Below are 19,184 nucleotides of genomic sequence, written 5' to 3'. Positions count from 1 at the left end.
ATCTCATATAGTAACCATCTTAGCAGTATCTTGTTGCATCGTGTCCCTTAGGACAGCAAGTGCAGGTCATCATACTGATGTGCCCCTTGATGCGCTCAAACAAGGATGATTGTGATACAACACAAGAAAAAACCCTGTTATGCTTTGAAATATCCAACCTCAAGAACCTGTTGGTCAAGGCCTGAACATCCAAATCTAATAGTATCTCCCCCAACTAGAATAAAAGCAAGACTACCCATGCTCTCAGCCTTCCTACTCAAAACATCAGCCACCACGTTGCCCTTTCCCGAATGATATAGAATGGTGATATCATAGTCCTTTAGTAGCTCTAACCACCTAGTTGCCTCAAGTTTAGATCCTTTTGCTTGAATAAGTCCTAGAGACCCCTATGATACGTGAACAGCTCACAATAGACAGTATAAGAACCTGACCCCGAAGGCAAAACCAAATCTAGAGCTGTAACAAGGTAGTCTTGAGCTTCTAAAAGCTCTCCTCACACTAATCAGACCACCTGAATGGCCCCCCCAATTACGTCAATCTAGTCAATGGGACTGCTATCGAAGAAATCCCCTCCACAAAATAGCGATAATACCCAGCCAACCTAAGGAAACTCTAGATCTCTGTAGCAGTAGACGGTCTAGGCCAACTCTGAATTGGCTCAATCATTTTTGGATCCACCTTAATTCCCTGACTAGATATGACATGACACAAGAATGCCACCGATTCTAACAAAAACTCGCACTCTGAGAATTTATCATATAGCTTCTTCTCCCTCAAAGTCTAGAGCATGGTCCCCAAATATTGCTTATAATTCTCCCGGCTACAAGAATTCACCAATATATCATCAATGAAACTATGACAAAGGAATCCAAATAAGGCTGGAATACGATGTTCACCAAGTGCATGAAAGCTATTGGGCCATTGATCAGCCCAAAAGACATCATTAAGAACTCATAATGGCCATAATTGGTCTTGAAAGTTGTATTAGGAATATTTGAAGCCCTAATCTTCAACGGATGGTACCCGATCTCAAGTCAATCTTTGAGAATACCGTGGCACCCTGAAGCTAGTCGAATATATCATCAATACACGGTAATGGATACTTGTTCTTGATAGTAACCTTATTCAACTACCGGTAGTCAATGCACATACTCACAGAATCATCGTTCTTCCTCACAAATAGTACTGGTGCACCCTAAGGTGACACGCTAGGCTTGATGAAACCCTTATTAAGCGAATTCTGTAGCTGCTCCTTTGATACGCTCAAATTACACTTAAATAAATAGTGTAAGGCGGTCGGTGTCAAATATAATAATCCAACAAGGTTGGGGTCGAATCCCACAGGGAATAGGTGTGAAAAGGTTACTTGAATAGTGTGAAACTTGACTTAAGTCGTAATTCTACTCCTTTAGCTTTAAAAGTGAATGATGTAATTGTGAATTAACAAGATAACTATTTTGTTGTGAGGATGTGATTAATTTTATTAAGGAAACCAAGGTTGTGTCCCCATCAATGGAATGTAATGCTATCGGTGTTAATATGATATATTTCTAATGGAAGGTCCTTTGATATGCAAATGGTTTCCAAATGACTACCCAATATTTCCAATAGTTGGGTAATATTTTCTCTATATGATTTTCCCAAATAAAAAAGAGTTGCAATTAAGAACAACCAATTTATGCCAAGTAGAACCCACTTATTCCTAAGCGATTCTACTAAACTAGGTTTAAAGCCTTGAGTTTTTGATATTCAATTCTATCAAACCCTAAACCATTTTCCAAGTAAAGATAGAGTAAAATGGAATTAGTCAATGTTTGCAACCACCAACAATAAATGAAGCATAATAAATGAACCAATATCAACCAACCATTATATATATATATATATTCAATATTAAACACCCATTAATATTACACCAATTTAGGGTTCACAAACTTAGTATTTAGAACTAGCTACTCATACTAGAATCCAAGAACAAAGCGATAAATAAAGTCATAAAGCTTACAAATATAAAAGATTCTCTCTTCAAAATCTTCCAAAATAATGGTATATTCAATGCCTTCAATGTAGTATCTTTTTCAGACAAGATGTCCCACAAAACCCTAATAAATCTATTTATAATGGGCTAAAAGTTGGGGTCAAATTTAGACAAAATTACCCCTACAGATCACATCTGCGACCACAGAATGGGTCGCAGATCAAGTATGTGGTCCGCAGAAATGTAAAGTCACCGCATAATTGCACGCCCAGTTACCTAGTTGTCCGTCGCAAATCCGTTATGCGGGCCGCATATTAATTATGTGACCGCAGACTGCGTCGCAAAAATGCTCTCACAGAATCTTCTCTTGCTCTTATGCGGTCATTATGTGGTCCGCATAAGCGTTATGCAACCACATAATAGACCGCATATTCCTCTCTTCAAGAGCTGGAACAACTACTTTAGTCTGTGGTTGGTTTGCGGCCCGCATATCACTTCTGCGGTCGCAAACCTGCTGCATTTCTTCCCTTCTATAGGTTTTTGTCTTCTTTTCTGTGTTCTTGGTTATTCAAGTCTCGTACACTGAAAAACACCAAAACTTCATAAGAAATAACTAAAAATGCTTTAAAAGACGAGCTAAAGTCTATGTAATTAGTATCAAAAGTGCCGAAATTCTACGGCACATCAATATCCCCAACTTAGATTTCAAGGTAAAATCATTTCTTGCATTGATTTCGACTTCTTGGAGAACCCTTCGTTCATCATTACAATCTGTACGCGACATATTAAATAAAATAATTAAACTATATTACACAAAATTGGCTTTTCCCTCAGTTGTTCTCACACACACTTGCCTTTCTTCCTCTCGAATTAACTTTAAAAAAATGCATTGTTGATTTATAGTTAAACCCAACTCGTATGAAGTTCTTAGTTGTCACGCTCCGACCTCGAGGAGCGCGACCGGCGCTCATCCTAGATAACCCGGCCGAGCAAGCCTATACAATACCTTCTAACCGAACTCACTCATGAATAAAGAGAAGATCTATTTCATTAATTAGACAATGAGGAGGATCATGTGAACAACACCAATTCATTATCATTAGTTACATCACTTATAAGTTTCAAAATACATACACTTTCATAGTTTGAAGTGGAACATGTGGTACAAATACAACATTACTAGTTTGACTTTTTCAACACCAACATACAACCCACACTATGTCTACGGAGCCTCTAACAGATACAAAAGAGTATGATGATAGTGCCGGCAACAAGGCCCCGGCTAAACCTCAAAACATAAATACACAAGGAACAAAATATACACGACCCTAAAATAAAGTGAGGCTCACCAAGTCAGCTAGGAAGAGGGTGTACCCCTATCACTGATCAAAGCCTCCTGCTATAGAATCACCTACATCTATAAAAGATGCAGCGCCCTCGGCAAAAGGGACGTTACTACATATGGAATAGTACTAGGAACTGATATGCGGCAGGTTTGCGGTCCATAGACCAGTTCTGCGGTCGCATAATATGCCGCCGAACTCCGTTCTGGAAATTTTCATGCTGGATTTACAATGGATTGTGTGGCACGCGAAAGCATTATGCGGTCGCATATTGGACCGCAAAACGACCTTCCAAAATTAGCCATTTTTCTGTTGCACTCTATGACCGATCTGCGCCCCGTAGAGTGATTCAGTGGTCGCATAATGGACCGCAGAAATGCCCTGCTCTGCCAAAATTTTCTTCAACTCCCCAATGCACTATTCAACCCAAAAAGTTTATACCGTGGCTCGCAAGCTCATCGCGAAGAATCTCTACATTCATCAACACATAAGTCTACCTTGGTATCACGAAACCCCGGGTTCTAGGTGAAATTTTACGGGGCCTTACATTAGTAGAAAAATATTGATTTTTGGGTAACTAATGAAGGAAGAACCAAATCCTAGAACTAGTAGGCTCGGTTGAAACAAGACACGAACAAAAGGGAAAGAATTATATATTTAGATCAGAAAGAGTTAGAAAAATAAAATTTTTTTCTTATCTTTGAAATCTAGGATCCCCTCTTCTTGTATCCTTTGTTAATTTGGAAATAAATTAAATACAAGATAAATTATCTTGGAGAGCAAGCAAATTTTTTAAACTGATTTTTGTTTTTTTAAACTTTTTTTCAAGTTACTATTCACGATGCTATAATGTTTTTTTTTCTCTTTGTATTCAAGAAATCCCAAGAATTATCAAGAAAGAAATCTTGATAGAACCTCTCTTATACCAATTGATAACAACAAAGTCGGAAATCCAAACTAGAGTAAGAATTCGAGAAGTAAATGCGGAAGCAATAATAATAAGAAATTGAACGACTAGAATTAAAGTGTAGAAAATAAAGGATATGGGAAAATTCAGGGAAAGAATTCCAAGAACGCAAGTTCTATAGCCTTGACAAGATCCAAGCAACAATTTTTTTTGATTATTAAAGAATCAAACACCTTTACTTAAAAACAAATCAAAACAATAGATTCAGATCTTTACCGCTTTACGAGTAACTTGAGACAATAATTAATAAGTAGTATTAATCTCCTTCTAAAAATACCACAAAGGAATCAATGATATCACAATAAAGAAGTTATCTTACTACCCTGAACTATGAACAAGCAAAGGTTGATAGATAAATCTCAAAGCATAAATAACAAAGGTTTAAAAGAACTCTCAAAGTATAATATTATTGATAATAATGAAGTACCACAATGAATGAAAATAACTCCTATTTATAGGAGGAAAAAGTCCTTAAAACTAGGCAGGGTGGCTGTCAAGGCATAAAAGAAACCCTAAAAAATTATTCTAGAATCATAAAATAAAACCCTAACTTGCAGGCTAAGCCAAAGACTATGTAACCTAATAAAAACTAATAAAAATAAGAGGTGAGCGTCCAAATATCTTTGGGAAAAATTTGGGCCTTAAAATACTAGGTTTGGACCATTGGTTTGGACTCCAATTGGGATCCTTTTGGAACACCCCCTTTTGGGCCTCTTTTAAGCTCATTTTGAGATCTTCTAGGTGCCCTTTTGGTGGACTTCAAGGGCTAATTTTGGGACCCAATCTTCCTCCTCTTGGACTTCAGTTTGGGACACCAAATAGTTGTAAAACTTGTACAGTTCACCTCCTTTGGGATTGAGATCTTCCTCTACAATTAAAAGCTTCTTTGTTTGCAATTGAAGTCCAACAACCTTAGTCTGCAGTTCTTTAGCTTGAGATCTTATAATTGGCATTCTTGGAACTTCCAAAACTCTATCCTTGTCCTTGATGCTATCATAACATCCCTCAAAAAGGCTAAATATGCCAGGCACCCCTTATCAACATTGCATTGTACCTTCAGGAAAGACACTACCCTACTAGGAACATGTTCCAATGTACCTCTCTCCACTCCAACCTCGATAACCCCGTCATAGTCAACGTCACCGTCTTAGCGTTACAATTCAGAATAACATGATATGGCGACAACCAGTCCTTGCCCAAAATCACATCAAAGTCTACCATATTGAGTAACAAAAGGTTAACCCTAGTCTCATAACTCCCCATATTGATCAAACACAAATGATAGACGTGGTCTACCATAATAGAATCCCAACAGGCGTAGACACATAAACATGGGTACTCAAAGAATTACGAGAGATATTCAATTATCAAGCAAAGTAAGATGACATATATGAATAAGTGGAGCCCGAAAAAAATAAAACTGATGCATCCCTATGATAGGCCAAAACAATACTTGTGATGACAACATCTGATACAACATCCTCAGTCCTACTAGGAAAGGCATAACAACGGGCCTAGACTCCCCCGATAGGGAATCCTATACTTGCATGTCCTCCACCTCTAGCAGGTTGTGTATGTAGGTGGAGTAGGAACTGGAGCAGCAACTATAGCCTGAGTACCTTGTGGAATTCCACCGCTCCTAATTCTAGGACAGTCCATCGCCATATGCCTAGTATCACCACACTCGAAACATCCCCTCTGAAGGCGTGGCTACTTGTACTGAGTTTGGCCCGGGCGGCTAGAATAACCGTTGTAGGCACCCCGTGCAGGAGGTGCACTAGAAGATGGTTGACCAAAATGAATGCTCTGAGGTCCCTAAATGGCTGGAGCACTACGAGTGACCTAAAGTGCAGACTAAACCGGTCGAGTGATGAAGCCTCTGCCATGACAAGCTGATATTGCAGAGCGGCTACCACTGAATACTCCAAAATATCGAGGCCTCTTGGCCTCTCTATCCTCTCTGTCCTGGTCAAGGATACGCTCCAACCTCCCAGTGATCTCCAAAACCTACTAAAATGGAGTATCAGTCTCCAACTCCCGCGCCATCCCAAATCTAAGACCATAATAAAGTCCCTCAATAAATCTGTGGACTCTCTCGCTCTCTCTGACTGTAGAAACCAAAGAATGTGCATGACGAGATAACTCGCTAAACCTCATAGCATACTCAGACATAGTAATATTCCCCTGGTGCAACTACTCAAACTCGATGCGCAATGTATCCTAAATGGTCTGTGTAACGAACTCCCTCAAAAACTGATTAGTGAACTAAGACCAAGTAAGTTGCATTGCGCCAGCTAGCCTACTCTCTTCATAAGTCTTCCACCATTTATATGTCGACTCTGTCAGCTAAAACGCAGTGAGGTCGACCCTACTCACCTTCAGTATTCCCATAGTGCGTAGAATACGCGACACTTGGTGAAAACCCTATGCATCCTTAGAAGTTGCACCACTGAAACTAGGAGAAAAGTACTTATTGAACCTCTCTAGCCTCTTCTGCTCCTCCTATGATACCACTGGCCTGACCTCAGGCTAAACCATGATCACGGGATGTACCGACAATACACTTGGAGCCTGATTGATGTTTGGCCAAAATGCTAGACTTTTAGTATATTACACGCCCTATATTTTGTTGGTTTAGTGGTTAATTGTGCGACCTTTGAGCTAAATTATGTTTTCTATGTGTAAGAGAATCGAAAGAAAGAGTCGAATGAAAATTGCACAAAAAGAGGACTAAAATGAGAGAAAAGAGCATAAAAATACGAAGTACCCAAGCGTGGCTATAGGCCAAGCGCAACCAACTCTGTAGCCAGCTTGATCACACTATAGGACAAGCGTAACCAACTCTGTAGCCAGCTTTACTGTGCTACAGGCTAATCATAGCCAACTTGACTATGCTACAAACCAGGCGTAGCCAGCTCTGTAGCTAGGTTGGTCGCGCTATAAGCCTGGGCTCACGAAGTCTGTAGCCGGGTGGTCAAAACTTGACCCTAACATATAAATACTCCCTAAACGAGTTGAGAAAGGGTTGGACATTATTTTGGAGAAGAAAAAGGCTACAGAGCATTGTGGAGCAAGGAACCGAACGAGTTTTTCCTCCGTTTCTCTTAAATTTATAGTTTAATGTCTTTGAACATCATAATGATTGTTTATACATTTTGTGAGTATCTAAAATCTCTCATCTAGGGTTTGATGGAACCTATTGAAGGTTGATTTTCCACTGCGTTTAATATAAATTTGCCGTTGATCTTTCTCTACTTGTTCAATTATACTTTCGTTGTTTTTGATTGAAAGATCTCAATTAACTGTGCTTATTAGTGTGCACTACTTGAGAGAGAGTAAGAATTTAGGTAGTTGTTGAACAACACCACTCCTAAAGTATTTGAGAAATCAATACGGAGGGTATAAAGGCAAGATTAGAAATAACGAAACTTTGGTGAGATCCTAGTGAGCAGTGAATTAGTGTCAGCTAGCGTAGTTCGTGAGAATACATCTAGTAAATTGTGGTAGTTGCTCGAGAAAGAAATACAAAACCCAAGTACTCACAATCGGTAGAGAATACTTAGGTGAATTTATAGGAAATGTAGTAGAAGAGATTCCAACAATTGGGGAAATCATAACCCTAGACTTTTCCAAATCTTGTCTACAACATTTTCTCTGTTAGTTATAAATTACTGGATTTTAATTATTGTGCTCTTAGTAAACACTCAAATCGTTATTCAATATTTCTGAAGGTTGATTACTTGAATTCTTGTGAAACTAGTGGTTGTGATTAGTAGGATAATTCCCGGTGGGATTCGACGTCGGACTTGTACACCGGATTATATTTGCAACGACCGCTAGACCTCTTTGGGGGCATAGTTGCGCGTGATCAAATTTTGGCGTCGTTGCTGGGGAATTAAGTGTGATATTAATTATGGCTAGAAGAATTACTAGAATTCTTAGATTAGTCAACTTTCTTGACTTGAAATTCACTATATTGATATTCTAACGTTTGTAATCTTGTGTGTTACTAGTGCATGCCTAGAAACTCCTCATGAACTGGTGAATTGTATAAAGCATTACCAGACCCTGAGAAATCCTTCAAGGCACTAAATCGAGCAAACAAGAAAGAAAAACAATAACATAACTCAATAGAACAAATCAAACTAGACATGGGTGACGTCATATAAAATCAAAACAATAGAAACATTGGGAAAGACTCGTACAATCAGGGTGCGGAACCTCTTGTGCTAGAAGCAATTGGGCACAACCTACCGCTGAATATCTGGCAACCGCAATTGTAGTCCCTCAAATACAAGCGAAATCATTTGAAATCACAAACATCATGCTACATCTATTGCATAACAAGGGACTGTTCTCGGGGTCTTATATTGAAGATCCACAATAGCATCTGAAATATTTTCTGTCGATTTGTGTCATGCAAAGGCAATCGAATGTGACACTAGAAGCAATAAGACTATTGTTGTTTCCATTATGAGTGACGGGAAAGGCCCATACTTGGCTTAATTTGCTCCCCATAAACTCCATCACTACATGGGAGGAATTAGTTAAGTAGTTTTTGAACAAGTTCTTTTCACCCAATAAGACTGCCAAGCAAGTTAATGAGATATTAAGCTTCAGGCAGAAACCAGTTGAAACACTACAAGAAATGTGGGAGAGGTTCAAGTGGATTTGGTCATGTGTCCACACCATGACATTCCTGATCAGATGTTCGGGCAACGGTTCTACATGGGATTAGCAGACAACTTGAAGGCCAATGTTGATGCTTCAGCAGGTGGAGCATTTTTGAGCAAATCATTCAGAGAATGTAAGGTCTTACTTGATAAAATGGCTCAAAACTCAGGATGGATGACAAGAGACTCTACAATCACTCCTGTAGTTCACTCAATAGATCTAGACCCACACAACTCCACAGCTGAAAAAATATGGCCACTCTGATGACACAAATGAGTATCCTCACCGAAAAGATTGATGAATCAAGCCAAAAGCAAGTGCACATAGTTGACACGACAAATGGAGGATTATGCACACCATGCATTAATCAAACACATGTGTGCTCGTGGAGTGGTGAAAGTGACAATCAGAACTATTAAGAGAATATGAGCTATGTGGGCAACTATGGAGGCCAGAGGCAAGGTGGCCAGAATTAGGGGAAGCAGAATCAGCAGTATAGACCAGCACAACAGCAGTACAATAACAACAACAATTCTGGAGCTATGTGACCACAGGGTCAAGTTTTGCCTTACCAAAGGCAATAGGGTTACAATTAGAAAAATCAGCAGCTAGCTTATCAACAGCCCCAATAGCAACAGATAGTGATACAAGATGATGGGTTGTCTAAAATTAAAGGAATGATGCAACAACTCATTGGGTCTAACGAAAAAATGCAAGAGAAGGTTGAAGCACATGACGCAGCGATAAAAGGCACCGAGATTCAATAAGGTTAGATATCTTTGGCTCTGAATAATTATCCATAAGGGACGCTACCTGCGGACACACATGTCAATCCAAAAGAGTAGGGCTCAAAGCAGCTGATGGCGATAAGTCTAAGAAATAGTAAATACCTTGATCTAGAGCAAAAAAGTGCTCGCAAAAGTCGACCAAACAAGATACTTGTGCCAGTACCAATTGGGGTAGATGAGTCAACTAAGCTAACATAAGTAACAGTGCAGCATGCCTAGGAAGAAATAAACAAAGAAAAAGAGGTTACAAAGGAAACTAAGCAAGAGCAGGGGGAAGTATCTGAAAAAATATCCGAACAGAATCCCACCCAAATCAAAGGAAGGAAGAGACCTCCAGCACCCTTCCCTCAGAGGTTGGCCAAATATCAGAAGGATGATCAATATAAGAAATTCATGGAGATTTTGAAGTAGATTCAGGTGAACATCCCACTGATTGATGCCTTGAGGGAGATGCCTGGTTATGCAAAAATGATGAAGGACTTGATGTCTCAAAAGTTCTACTTTCAAGACTTGGCAACTATGACATTGACTCAGACCTGCAGTACTGTTATGACAAGACCTATAGTTGAGAAGTTATCCAACCCAGGGAGTTTCACAATTTCGTGCACCATAGGCAGTTATGCTTTTGCTAAAGAATTGTGTGATTCGGGGGCGAGCATAAACTTGATGCCCTTGTCTATTTATAAAAGGTTAGGCATTGGAAGAGCAAGGCCTACATCCATGTTACTACAGCTAGTCGACCGAACGGTGAAGAGGCCATCAGGTATACTTGATGATGTACTTGTGCAGGTTGGGAAGTTTGTGTTTTCAGTAGATTTTATCATTCTGGACTGCCAGGTTGATGAGGAGATTCCCATAATTTTGGGAAGGCCCATCTTGGCCACCTAGAGAGCTCTGATTGATGGTGAAACTAGGGAACTAAAGATGAGACTGAACGATGAAGAAATAACGTTCAATGTGCAGAAGTCCATGAGGAAACCCAGTGAGGTTACTAAATTCTCTCTGATTGAAGCAGTGGATGTGATTAGGAGGAGGAAGATGAGTCACTAAATGAAAAGGACCCTCTAGAAGCCTGCCTCATGATTTTAGAAGAGGTAAATAGTGAGGACTTGGCGAAGTGGGTTTTGGATATTGAAGGCGAAGGGTACTAGAAAAGAGAGCTCGAATTCGAGCCATTACATTTAGAAAAAAGGAAGACCCCTCTATCTAAGCCGTCAATCGAAGAGCCACCACAGTTGGAACTGAACCCTTTACCATATTGATACGCTCAAATTACACTTTAATTAAATAGTGTAAGGCGGTGGGTGTCAAATATAATAACCCAACAAGGTTGGGGTTGAATACCACAGGGAATAGGCGTAAAAAGGTTACTTGAGTAGTGTGCTACTTGACTTAAGTCGTAATTCTATTCCGTTAATTGTAACAAGAGTATGATATGATTGTGATTTGAAGAGATAACTAATTGTAACGTTGAGAATGTAAATAATTTGATTAAGGAAATCAAGGTTGTGTTCCCGTCAATGGAATGTAATGCTATCGGTGTTAATATGATATATTTCTAATGGAAGGTCCTTTATATATGCAAATGATTTCTAAATGACTACCCAATAATTTCCAAAAGTTGGGTAGTATTTCCTCTTTATGATTTTTCCAAATATAAAAGAGTTGCAATTAAGAACAATCAATATATGCCAAATAAAACCCACTTATTCCTAAGCGATTCTATTAAACAAGGTTTAAAGTCTTGAGTCTTTGATATTTACTTCTACCAAGCTCTAACTCACTTTTCCAAGTAAAGAAAGAATTTAATGGCACCTGTTAATGTTTGAAACCACCAACAATAAGTGAAGAATGTGAAATAAATATATATCAACCAACCTTTATACATATATTCAATGTTAAACACCCATTTAGGGTCCACAACCTTAGTATTTAAAGTTAGCTACTCATGCTAAAATACAAAAAGATGAGACTATTAAATGCCATAAAGGTTACAAAGTGCAAGATTCTTCACTCCTAAAGCTTCCAAAAGAGAGGAATATTAGAGGGTTGGAATGTAGCTCAGAAACCAGACAAGATGCCCCCACAAAACCCCAATAAATCTATTTATAGTGGGCCAACACTCGGGACCAAATTCGGATAAAAATACCCTTCCAGGTCAATTATGCGACCGCATTTCTGTCGCATAATAGACATGCGGTCCGCATTACTGTTACAGCCATCGCATCTTCGAAACCCTAGTTCCTAGGTATTCGTCGCATTTGGGTTCTGCGGTCGACATTATTGATTTGCGATCACATTTGTCACCGCATTTTCCGCCTTCAGCAACTTCTACAGAGAGTTTGCGATCCATTATGCGGCCTGCAAACCTGTTATGTAGTCGCATAATGGACTGCATTTCTTGCGCTTGAATTTGGCCAACAGACTGTTGGGCTTTGTGATTCCTTTGAGCATTATGCGGTCCGTATGTTGGATTTGCGGTCGGAATTTTCTCATCTGCGATCGCATTTTGCTCTTTTCTTGTCCTTTTGCAGCTTTTTGATTTCATTTTCATGTTTTTAGGTCCTTAAACCTAATACACTGCAAAAACACTAAAATTACATAAGTATAAAAGATAATTGCATTTAAAACAAGCTAAAACCTAAGCAATTTGTATTAAATGTGCCGAAATTCTTCGGCACATCAACACCCCCAACTTAAACTCTTGCTTGTCCTCAAGCAACTAAAATGACACTATCCAATTCTAGACTCCATCTAAACGATATGAAACAATAGTGACCGTGGATGGTGTTAGTTGTCAGTACTACAAGCATGCACTTTTGTTTATTTACCCTTCCTGAACCATCATTGTTATTTACAAAGAAACTAATCAACTTGTGAAATTTTGAGCCTCGACCAATTTGAAAAAATGTTACTCTCAGCTGAGTGCACTTGCATTCGACTTCAAGAACTCAACTTCTGTCCAACCTCACAATTCATGTGCCCTCACTAGAAAGAAAGTCCCAGACTCACAATATTTACAATGACACAAAAGGGACGGATTCACAAAGACACTCACTCTCAGAAAGAGTTTCAAGTGTTACAACATGCCATGCCATAGGCTTGCCCTTATTTTAATTCATCACTTTATTCTAAGAACGTTGGGTTGGAGATCCCATAAGGACTTTTTAAGCTTGTAATGTAGGTTTAGGGAAGGGTCGGTTAAACATTTCGGTACAAGTGACTATACCCTTCTTGAACACTACTCACATTTTTCTTTCTTGTTGCTCTTTGCTTCTTTTCAAACCACATAGCCCTCATTAGCCCCTAATTTCCAACATTGAACCACCTTAAATACCTCTCTAATTTTCTTCAAGGCTCCATATTTATATATATACATACATCTCTTTTTCTTTTCTTTTCTTTTTCTTCTTTTCTCTTGTATTATTATTCATTTATTTTTTTATTTTTTATTTTTTATTTTTCTTTTGGAGCTTGAATAGTTTCATATGAATACCTTGAGGTACACTTGCCTACACTCACTGTACAACCTTGCCAATTTCCGGCTTGACACCACACCCCCAACTAAGGCTTTTAGCCTCATTCTCGATATTCAAGGAGGGACGACTTCAAAAGAGGAAATTATTTTACAATGGGAAAGGTCTGAAATGAGGTGGCCAAGGAAAAGGTTAAAGGCTCAAATGGGGTAACTAGTGATAATATCTATACATTGGGTAGCTTGAAAGGCTAACTGGTTTTCCAAAATCACAAAGACTGCCTAAGGTCATTTCTCCAACCAAATGTAATTATCATTAGCATCGAAAGACCAACCGGGCAAGTTCTAGATGGCATAAGTAAACACAAGAATTATTTATACAAAGACTCACACACATGGCACACGAACTGTTTGACTCAACATAGCTTTAGCCCTCGAGTCAACACTTGGCAACTCGAAGCTTTCATCATATTTACATGTATGACTCTAAGTAAACATAGAGTCAAAGAGCGAGCCTCAAGTTCACACAGTTGATCTTTTTTTCTATATATATATATTAATGGAAGGGTATAGGTTATTTACAGGCATACATGCTTGAAACTAAACAATTACACCAAACCTGTCAAAATGTTTCATCCTGCTGCCCTGATTCTACTATTACACCCTTGGAAAATACTCGACGAAGAAAAACCAAGGGGAATTCATTGCTAATTACTAAAGATGAACATGCATCCACAATCTACTTGTTTTTGGTTTTTTTATATAGAAAGATAACATATGTACAAAAATAACACAGGTATATACAATGATAACACATGTACGAAAACAACACAAGTATATACAAAAGGATAGAGATTTGCTTATATAACACAAAAACATGTACAACAGTTCACAAAAAGTTTGTACAAGGCTATCCCACCCCGAACTGAAAAGCATGCATTGTCCCCAATGCATAAGAAAGTAAAACAGAGCTTAGGGGCTCCCAGAGGCACACTAAGTGCTATGGGAGTCGGAAGCCGGCTGAATGATGGTGGGGCCATCCTCTGATGCTGAAGTTGGGACCGATGAGATCTCGGCCTGAGGAGTGACCTCCACTGATGGAGGAGGGATCTCCAACTGGCCCGACACTAGAGCTGGGGCCTGTGAGCTGCTAGCCTCGCCCGCTGATGGCTGAGTGGTCGATGGATTTGCTTGGACGACCATGTCTGCTAGCAAATGTTCTATTGCCTTCTGAACATCTGCTTGTTCCTCCTCCGCAACTATAGGAGCAGCAACCTGCTTACCTTTCTCTAGAGGGCCCTCATCTTCCTCGGACTCTGACTCCTCATCAGTCTCCCCCTCATCTGTCTCCCCACTATCGGACTCTGCAGAGTGTTCGGAATCTTCCCCAGAAGGGATGTCAATGTGTGCAGGAGAAACTGGAGTCTGGGAAGCCCTGACAGTCTGAGGTGCAGGAGCTATCATCAAGGTGGAAAAATCAAAATCTAGACCAGGCACGGAAGTGCCCGCTCCCTGCTCTCCTTCCTTGGGCATGAAGGAGGATAGGTCGAACTCCAGGTTCTGCATTTTGGGAGTTCAGTCTTCAGTGTGTCAACATCATCACGGAGCTTCGGCAAGCCTCCAACCTCACCCCGCTCTATCTTCTCAATCCGCACCTCAAGCTGCTTCAAGCGATCCTCATAAGATGTTTGCTGCTGTTGTAGGGCTGTCACTGAGGACTATATAGGAGTCAATGCCTGCCTGATGAGTGTGGGGAGGTCCTTCAGAAGCCAGTCTACCTTAGCATTTGCATGTTGAGCTAAGATATCGAGCCTCGAAATAGATGGCAGTGCAGCAGAAGGCTGTGCAATGGTGGCCTGAGAGGTGGGCTATGGAGTAGAAATGGAGACCACTGTGGCTTGAGGAGAAGTAAGAGTCTGGGAGTCTGGGATCTCTGTATCAGCAGGAGTCTGGATCGGAACCTCTAGGGGAGCCTGTGGCACCACGTCACTAATGCGCGTAATATCAATATCCTTCAGCGCTTTCCTCGTCTTGTCAGTGTGTGGCATTGAAGGGACCTCTACAACCTTACAGAGGGCTGTGATCAAGCATGGGAATGGAAGTGACGTGGCTGTCTGGTTAGCCCGGACCCCTATCTCTCGGGAGATAATGTCACCCACATCAATTTTGATCCCTGTCATAATGCATGCAATGAGGAGAGCTTTCTCAATACTTATATCAGTTTTATTTCGGGACGGTATCAAACATGAGGTGACAAAGCTGAGCCAGAATCTACCCTCCCGTGTGAGATCTTCCTTGAATATTTTGTGCATAGGGTCAATCCAAGCAGGGGTCCCCTTGGCTATCACCGAGGCTATCCAACCACGCTCACCATCTCTGTTGGCCCATTTGGTGTCATACTCCGTTGTGCCCGGTTCCCAGTTTGAAAAGTAGAAATCATTTATGGTGGCATCGTCACAAAGCACCTGCTTCCCTCGAACCAAGACAGTGTCACAAAATATTTTGTTGCGCCTGTGATGAGGTGTTCTGGAGGCTCCTTAAGATGCATAGAATTCACGCACTAATGTTTCATAGTAATCATCAGGCAGCTTAGTGAAGCACTCCCAGTTTCTAGCCTTGATGTTCTCCAGTATGTGAGGGTATTGCTCTTGTAGACCGTTCAGACTCAGTTGTTTCTCGTCAAGGATTTTCTGCTTTGTGAGCCCTTCTCTATACAGCTCCCTAGAGCCTTCGACCCCAAACCTGAGTTGGAAGTCATCTCCTCTTTTTCTTCTTACCTCAGCTTGTAGGTTAACTGATGGCAAGGTCTCCTCCTCATCAGACTGGGAGGGATGTGTAACAGTAGGTCGAAATGATTCAGGTCGTGCACCTTGGCTTCTTATGCTTGACCACTGGTGGAGGCCCTTTTCTTGGAAGATAGATATTTCTTGGGAGCCATATCTGCAGAGAAGTGAAATGTGAGCAACATAGCAGATATCAGAAAAAAATTACAAAGAACATCAAGTATGCGGCAGGCTATGCGGTCGCATAACCACTATGCGAACTGCAAACCTGTCGCAAAACTTTTGTCTGCTGAAAGGAAACAGTTACGCGATGGGTTATGCAATCGCATATCCATTATGAGGTTCGCATAACCATCGCAAAACTAAATGCTTAGAAAATACATCACACTATGCGATCGCAAAACCCACCGCAAAGATGGATTTGCGATCACAAATCAGCCGCAAACAACATCTTACAAAGGTCCTGAAACTGCTTAGGTATGCAGTGGCTTTGCGGTCCGCAAATCACTTATGCGATCGCAAAGCCGCCGCAAATTATCACCTTCCTCAGCCCACCTAGGGTTTGTTATGCGACAACAATGCGGATCGCAAATCGACTATGCGGTCCACAAAAGTTGTCTTCCTCAATGATTGGAACTTCACCCCCTACAATGGTGACCCTAGTTTCACTACCTAGCACTCTGAGCCTAACCAATTATCCAAGAAACCCCCCCCCCCCCCATTACGAGCAGATACCCAAACAACAAAGAGGACAACAAAAGCAAAAACTAAGGGAAATAAAAACAGGAAGAACACAACAAAATTTAAACTAAACCTTACATGGATGAAATCGGGGAAAGGAGAAAATGCCAGGAACGGAGAATTTAGAACACTTGGAAGATGAACGCACAACGTGGGATCGCTGCTTGCTCTGTTCACTAGCCGTTTTTTTCTTTTTCCCTTTTCTTTTTGTGTTTTGTTTTCTTTTTCTTGTTTTGTTTTGTTTAAGAGGGAAATCTGAGTGTTAGGTGTGTTTATGTGCGAAGGGATAGGGGGTACTTACCTGTGAAGTATGCGGTGGATAAGTCACCGCATAACACCTTATGCGATCGCATAAGTGTTATGCGGTGGTTTCAACTGGAGTTGTTCATTGGCACACTGCGATGCACTTGTGCGATCGCATAACAGCAATGCGGTCCGCAAAGTGCACATCTCCACCGCATTTTTATCATCCATATTAGCTGCACACAATTGCCAGGTCGGCGACCACAATGCGGTCCGCATAGTCAAAATGCGACCGCATATGTGTAGCAGACTTCCCATGGTGACTTTTCTTCCCTTTCACACGCAATTTTACCCTGTGTTATGATCTTTTGAATCACCTGCACTCTAACACACACTTTAAATTGCTCAATTAAATCTATCTAACAAAATTTAAAATTTAAAGGACAAAAAGGATGTTACCACACATGGGTTGCCTCCCATGAAGCGCTTGATTTAACGTCGCGGCACGACGAAGTTGGCCTTTCTTTGTGTTCACTCATTGGTCGGGCATGGACCATCTTTGAGAGCCAACTCTTCCACCAAGTGTTTTTCTCCATCAGTGCCCAAGTAGTGCTTGACTCGCTGGCCATTTACTTTGAAGGTTCGGAGCCCATCCTCCTATACTAATTCCACAGCTCCAAAAGGGGATACATCTACCACCTTGAACGGACCGGACCATTTTGATTTGAGCTTGCCCGGAAACAATTTGAGCCTTGAGTTGAAGAGCAAAACCAAGTCACCCGACTTGAAATCTCTTTTCAAGATCTTTTTGTCGTGGACGAACTTCAGCCTTTCTTTGCACACAGCTGCACTTTCATATGCATGGAAACGGAATTCCTCCATTTCATTGAGTTGTGTTAACCTCAATTTGCAGCTTCAGCCCAGTCCAAGTTCAACCTTTTTAAAGCCCACATGGCTTTGTGCTCCAATTCTACGGGTAGCTGACAAGCCATACCGAAGACTAATCGATAAGGAGAAGTGCCAATAGGGGTTTTGTACGCCGTGCGGTATGCCCACAATGCGTCATCTAGCTTCCTTGACCAGTCGGTCCTGTTTGCATTAACAGTATTTGCTAGAATATTCTTGATCTCCCGGTTGGAAACTTCAACTTGGCCACTTGATTGGGGATGATAAGGTGTGGCCACCTTATGCTTGACGCCATATTTCTCTAGTAGCCCCGTGAAAGCCTTGTTACAAAAGTGAGACCCATCATCACTAAGAATGGCTCTACGAGTGCCAAACCGCGTGAATATGTTTTTCTTTAAGAATGTGGTCACACTCCTTGCCTCATTGTTTGGTAAGGAAATTGCTTCAACCCATTTGGACACATAGTCCAGAGCTAACAAGATGTATTTCATACCACATGAGCTTACAAAAGGGCCCATAAAATCAATTCCCCACACATCAAAGATCTCTATCTCTATCACAAAGTGTATTGGCATTCCATGCCTCTTGGAGATTGACCCTTGCCTTTGACATTGGTCACAAGCCTTGACCATTTGATTGGCATCATGATAAATCGACGGCCAATAATAACCACATTCAAGCACCTTTTGTCGCGGTTTGATTGCCTCCATGGTGACCCCCGATCGGTAAGTCGTGGCATGCCTTTAGAATTGGCATAATCTCCTCCTCTGGAACACACCTTCTGATGATGTTGTCAGCACAAGCACGAACAAGAATGGTTCTTCCCAATAGTATTGCCGACAATCCCTCAAAAACTTCTTCTTCTTATAAGCTTCCAATCCATCCGGAATAAGGTCGCTAACCAAGTAGTTAGCAATATCGGCGTACCAAGGAGCAAAAGTGTTAGATAATGCCAATATGTGTTCATTCGGGAAGGCATCGTTGATTTCAAGATCTTCCTTTAGTCTCCCTGCTTCTTCAAGCCTTGATAAATGATCCGCTAGTTGATTTTTCGTCCCTTTTCGATCTTTGACTTCGAAGTCAAATTCTTGCAACAACAGGACCCACCGAATCAACCTAGGCGTTGCATCTTTCTTTGCCATGAGATAGCGAAGAGCAGCGTGGTATGTGTACACTATCACCTTGGATCCCAACATATAAGCCCGGAAATTCTCAAAGGCATAGAAAATGGCAAGAAGTTCTTGCTCAGTCACCGTGTAGTTCATTTGCGCGCCATTGAGTGTCTT

At 40.8% G+C, this 19,184-nt stretch overlaps 1 protein-coding gene across 1 annotated transcript; it reads left to right on the top strand.

Moving 5' to 3' along the window:
- Positions 1-10,218: 10,218 nt before the first annotated feature.
- On the top strand, positions 10,219-10,638 carry LOC109239904. The gene has a single exon (XM_019406497.1). The coding sequence runs from the start codon at positions 10,219-10,221 to the stop codon at positions 10,636-10,638; it is 420 nt and encodes a 139-aa protein (XP_019262042.1).
- The last annotated feature ends 8,546 nt before the right edge of the window (positions 10,639-19,184 follow it).

This window comes from Nicotiana attenuata, unplaced genomic scaffold (genome assembly GCF_001879085.1).
Source record: "Nicotiana attenuata strain UT unplaced genomic scaffold, NIATTr2, whole genome shotgun sequence".
NCBI classification, from domain to species: Eukaryota; Viridiplantae; Streptophyta; class Magnoliopsida; order Solanales; family Solanaceae; genus Nicotiana; species Nicotiana attenuata.
Note: the sequence above shows the minus strand (reverse complement) of the source record. Positions and strands in the feature narration are given on the sequence as shown.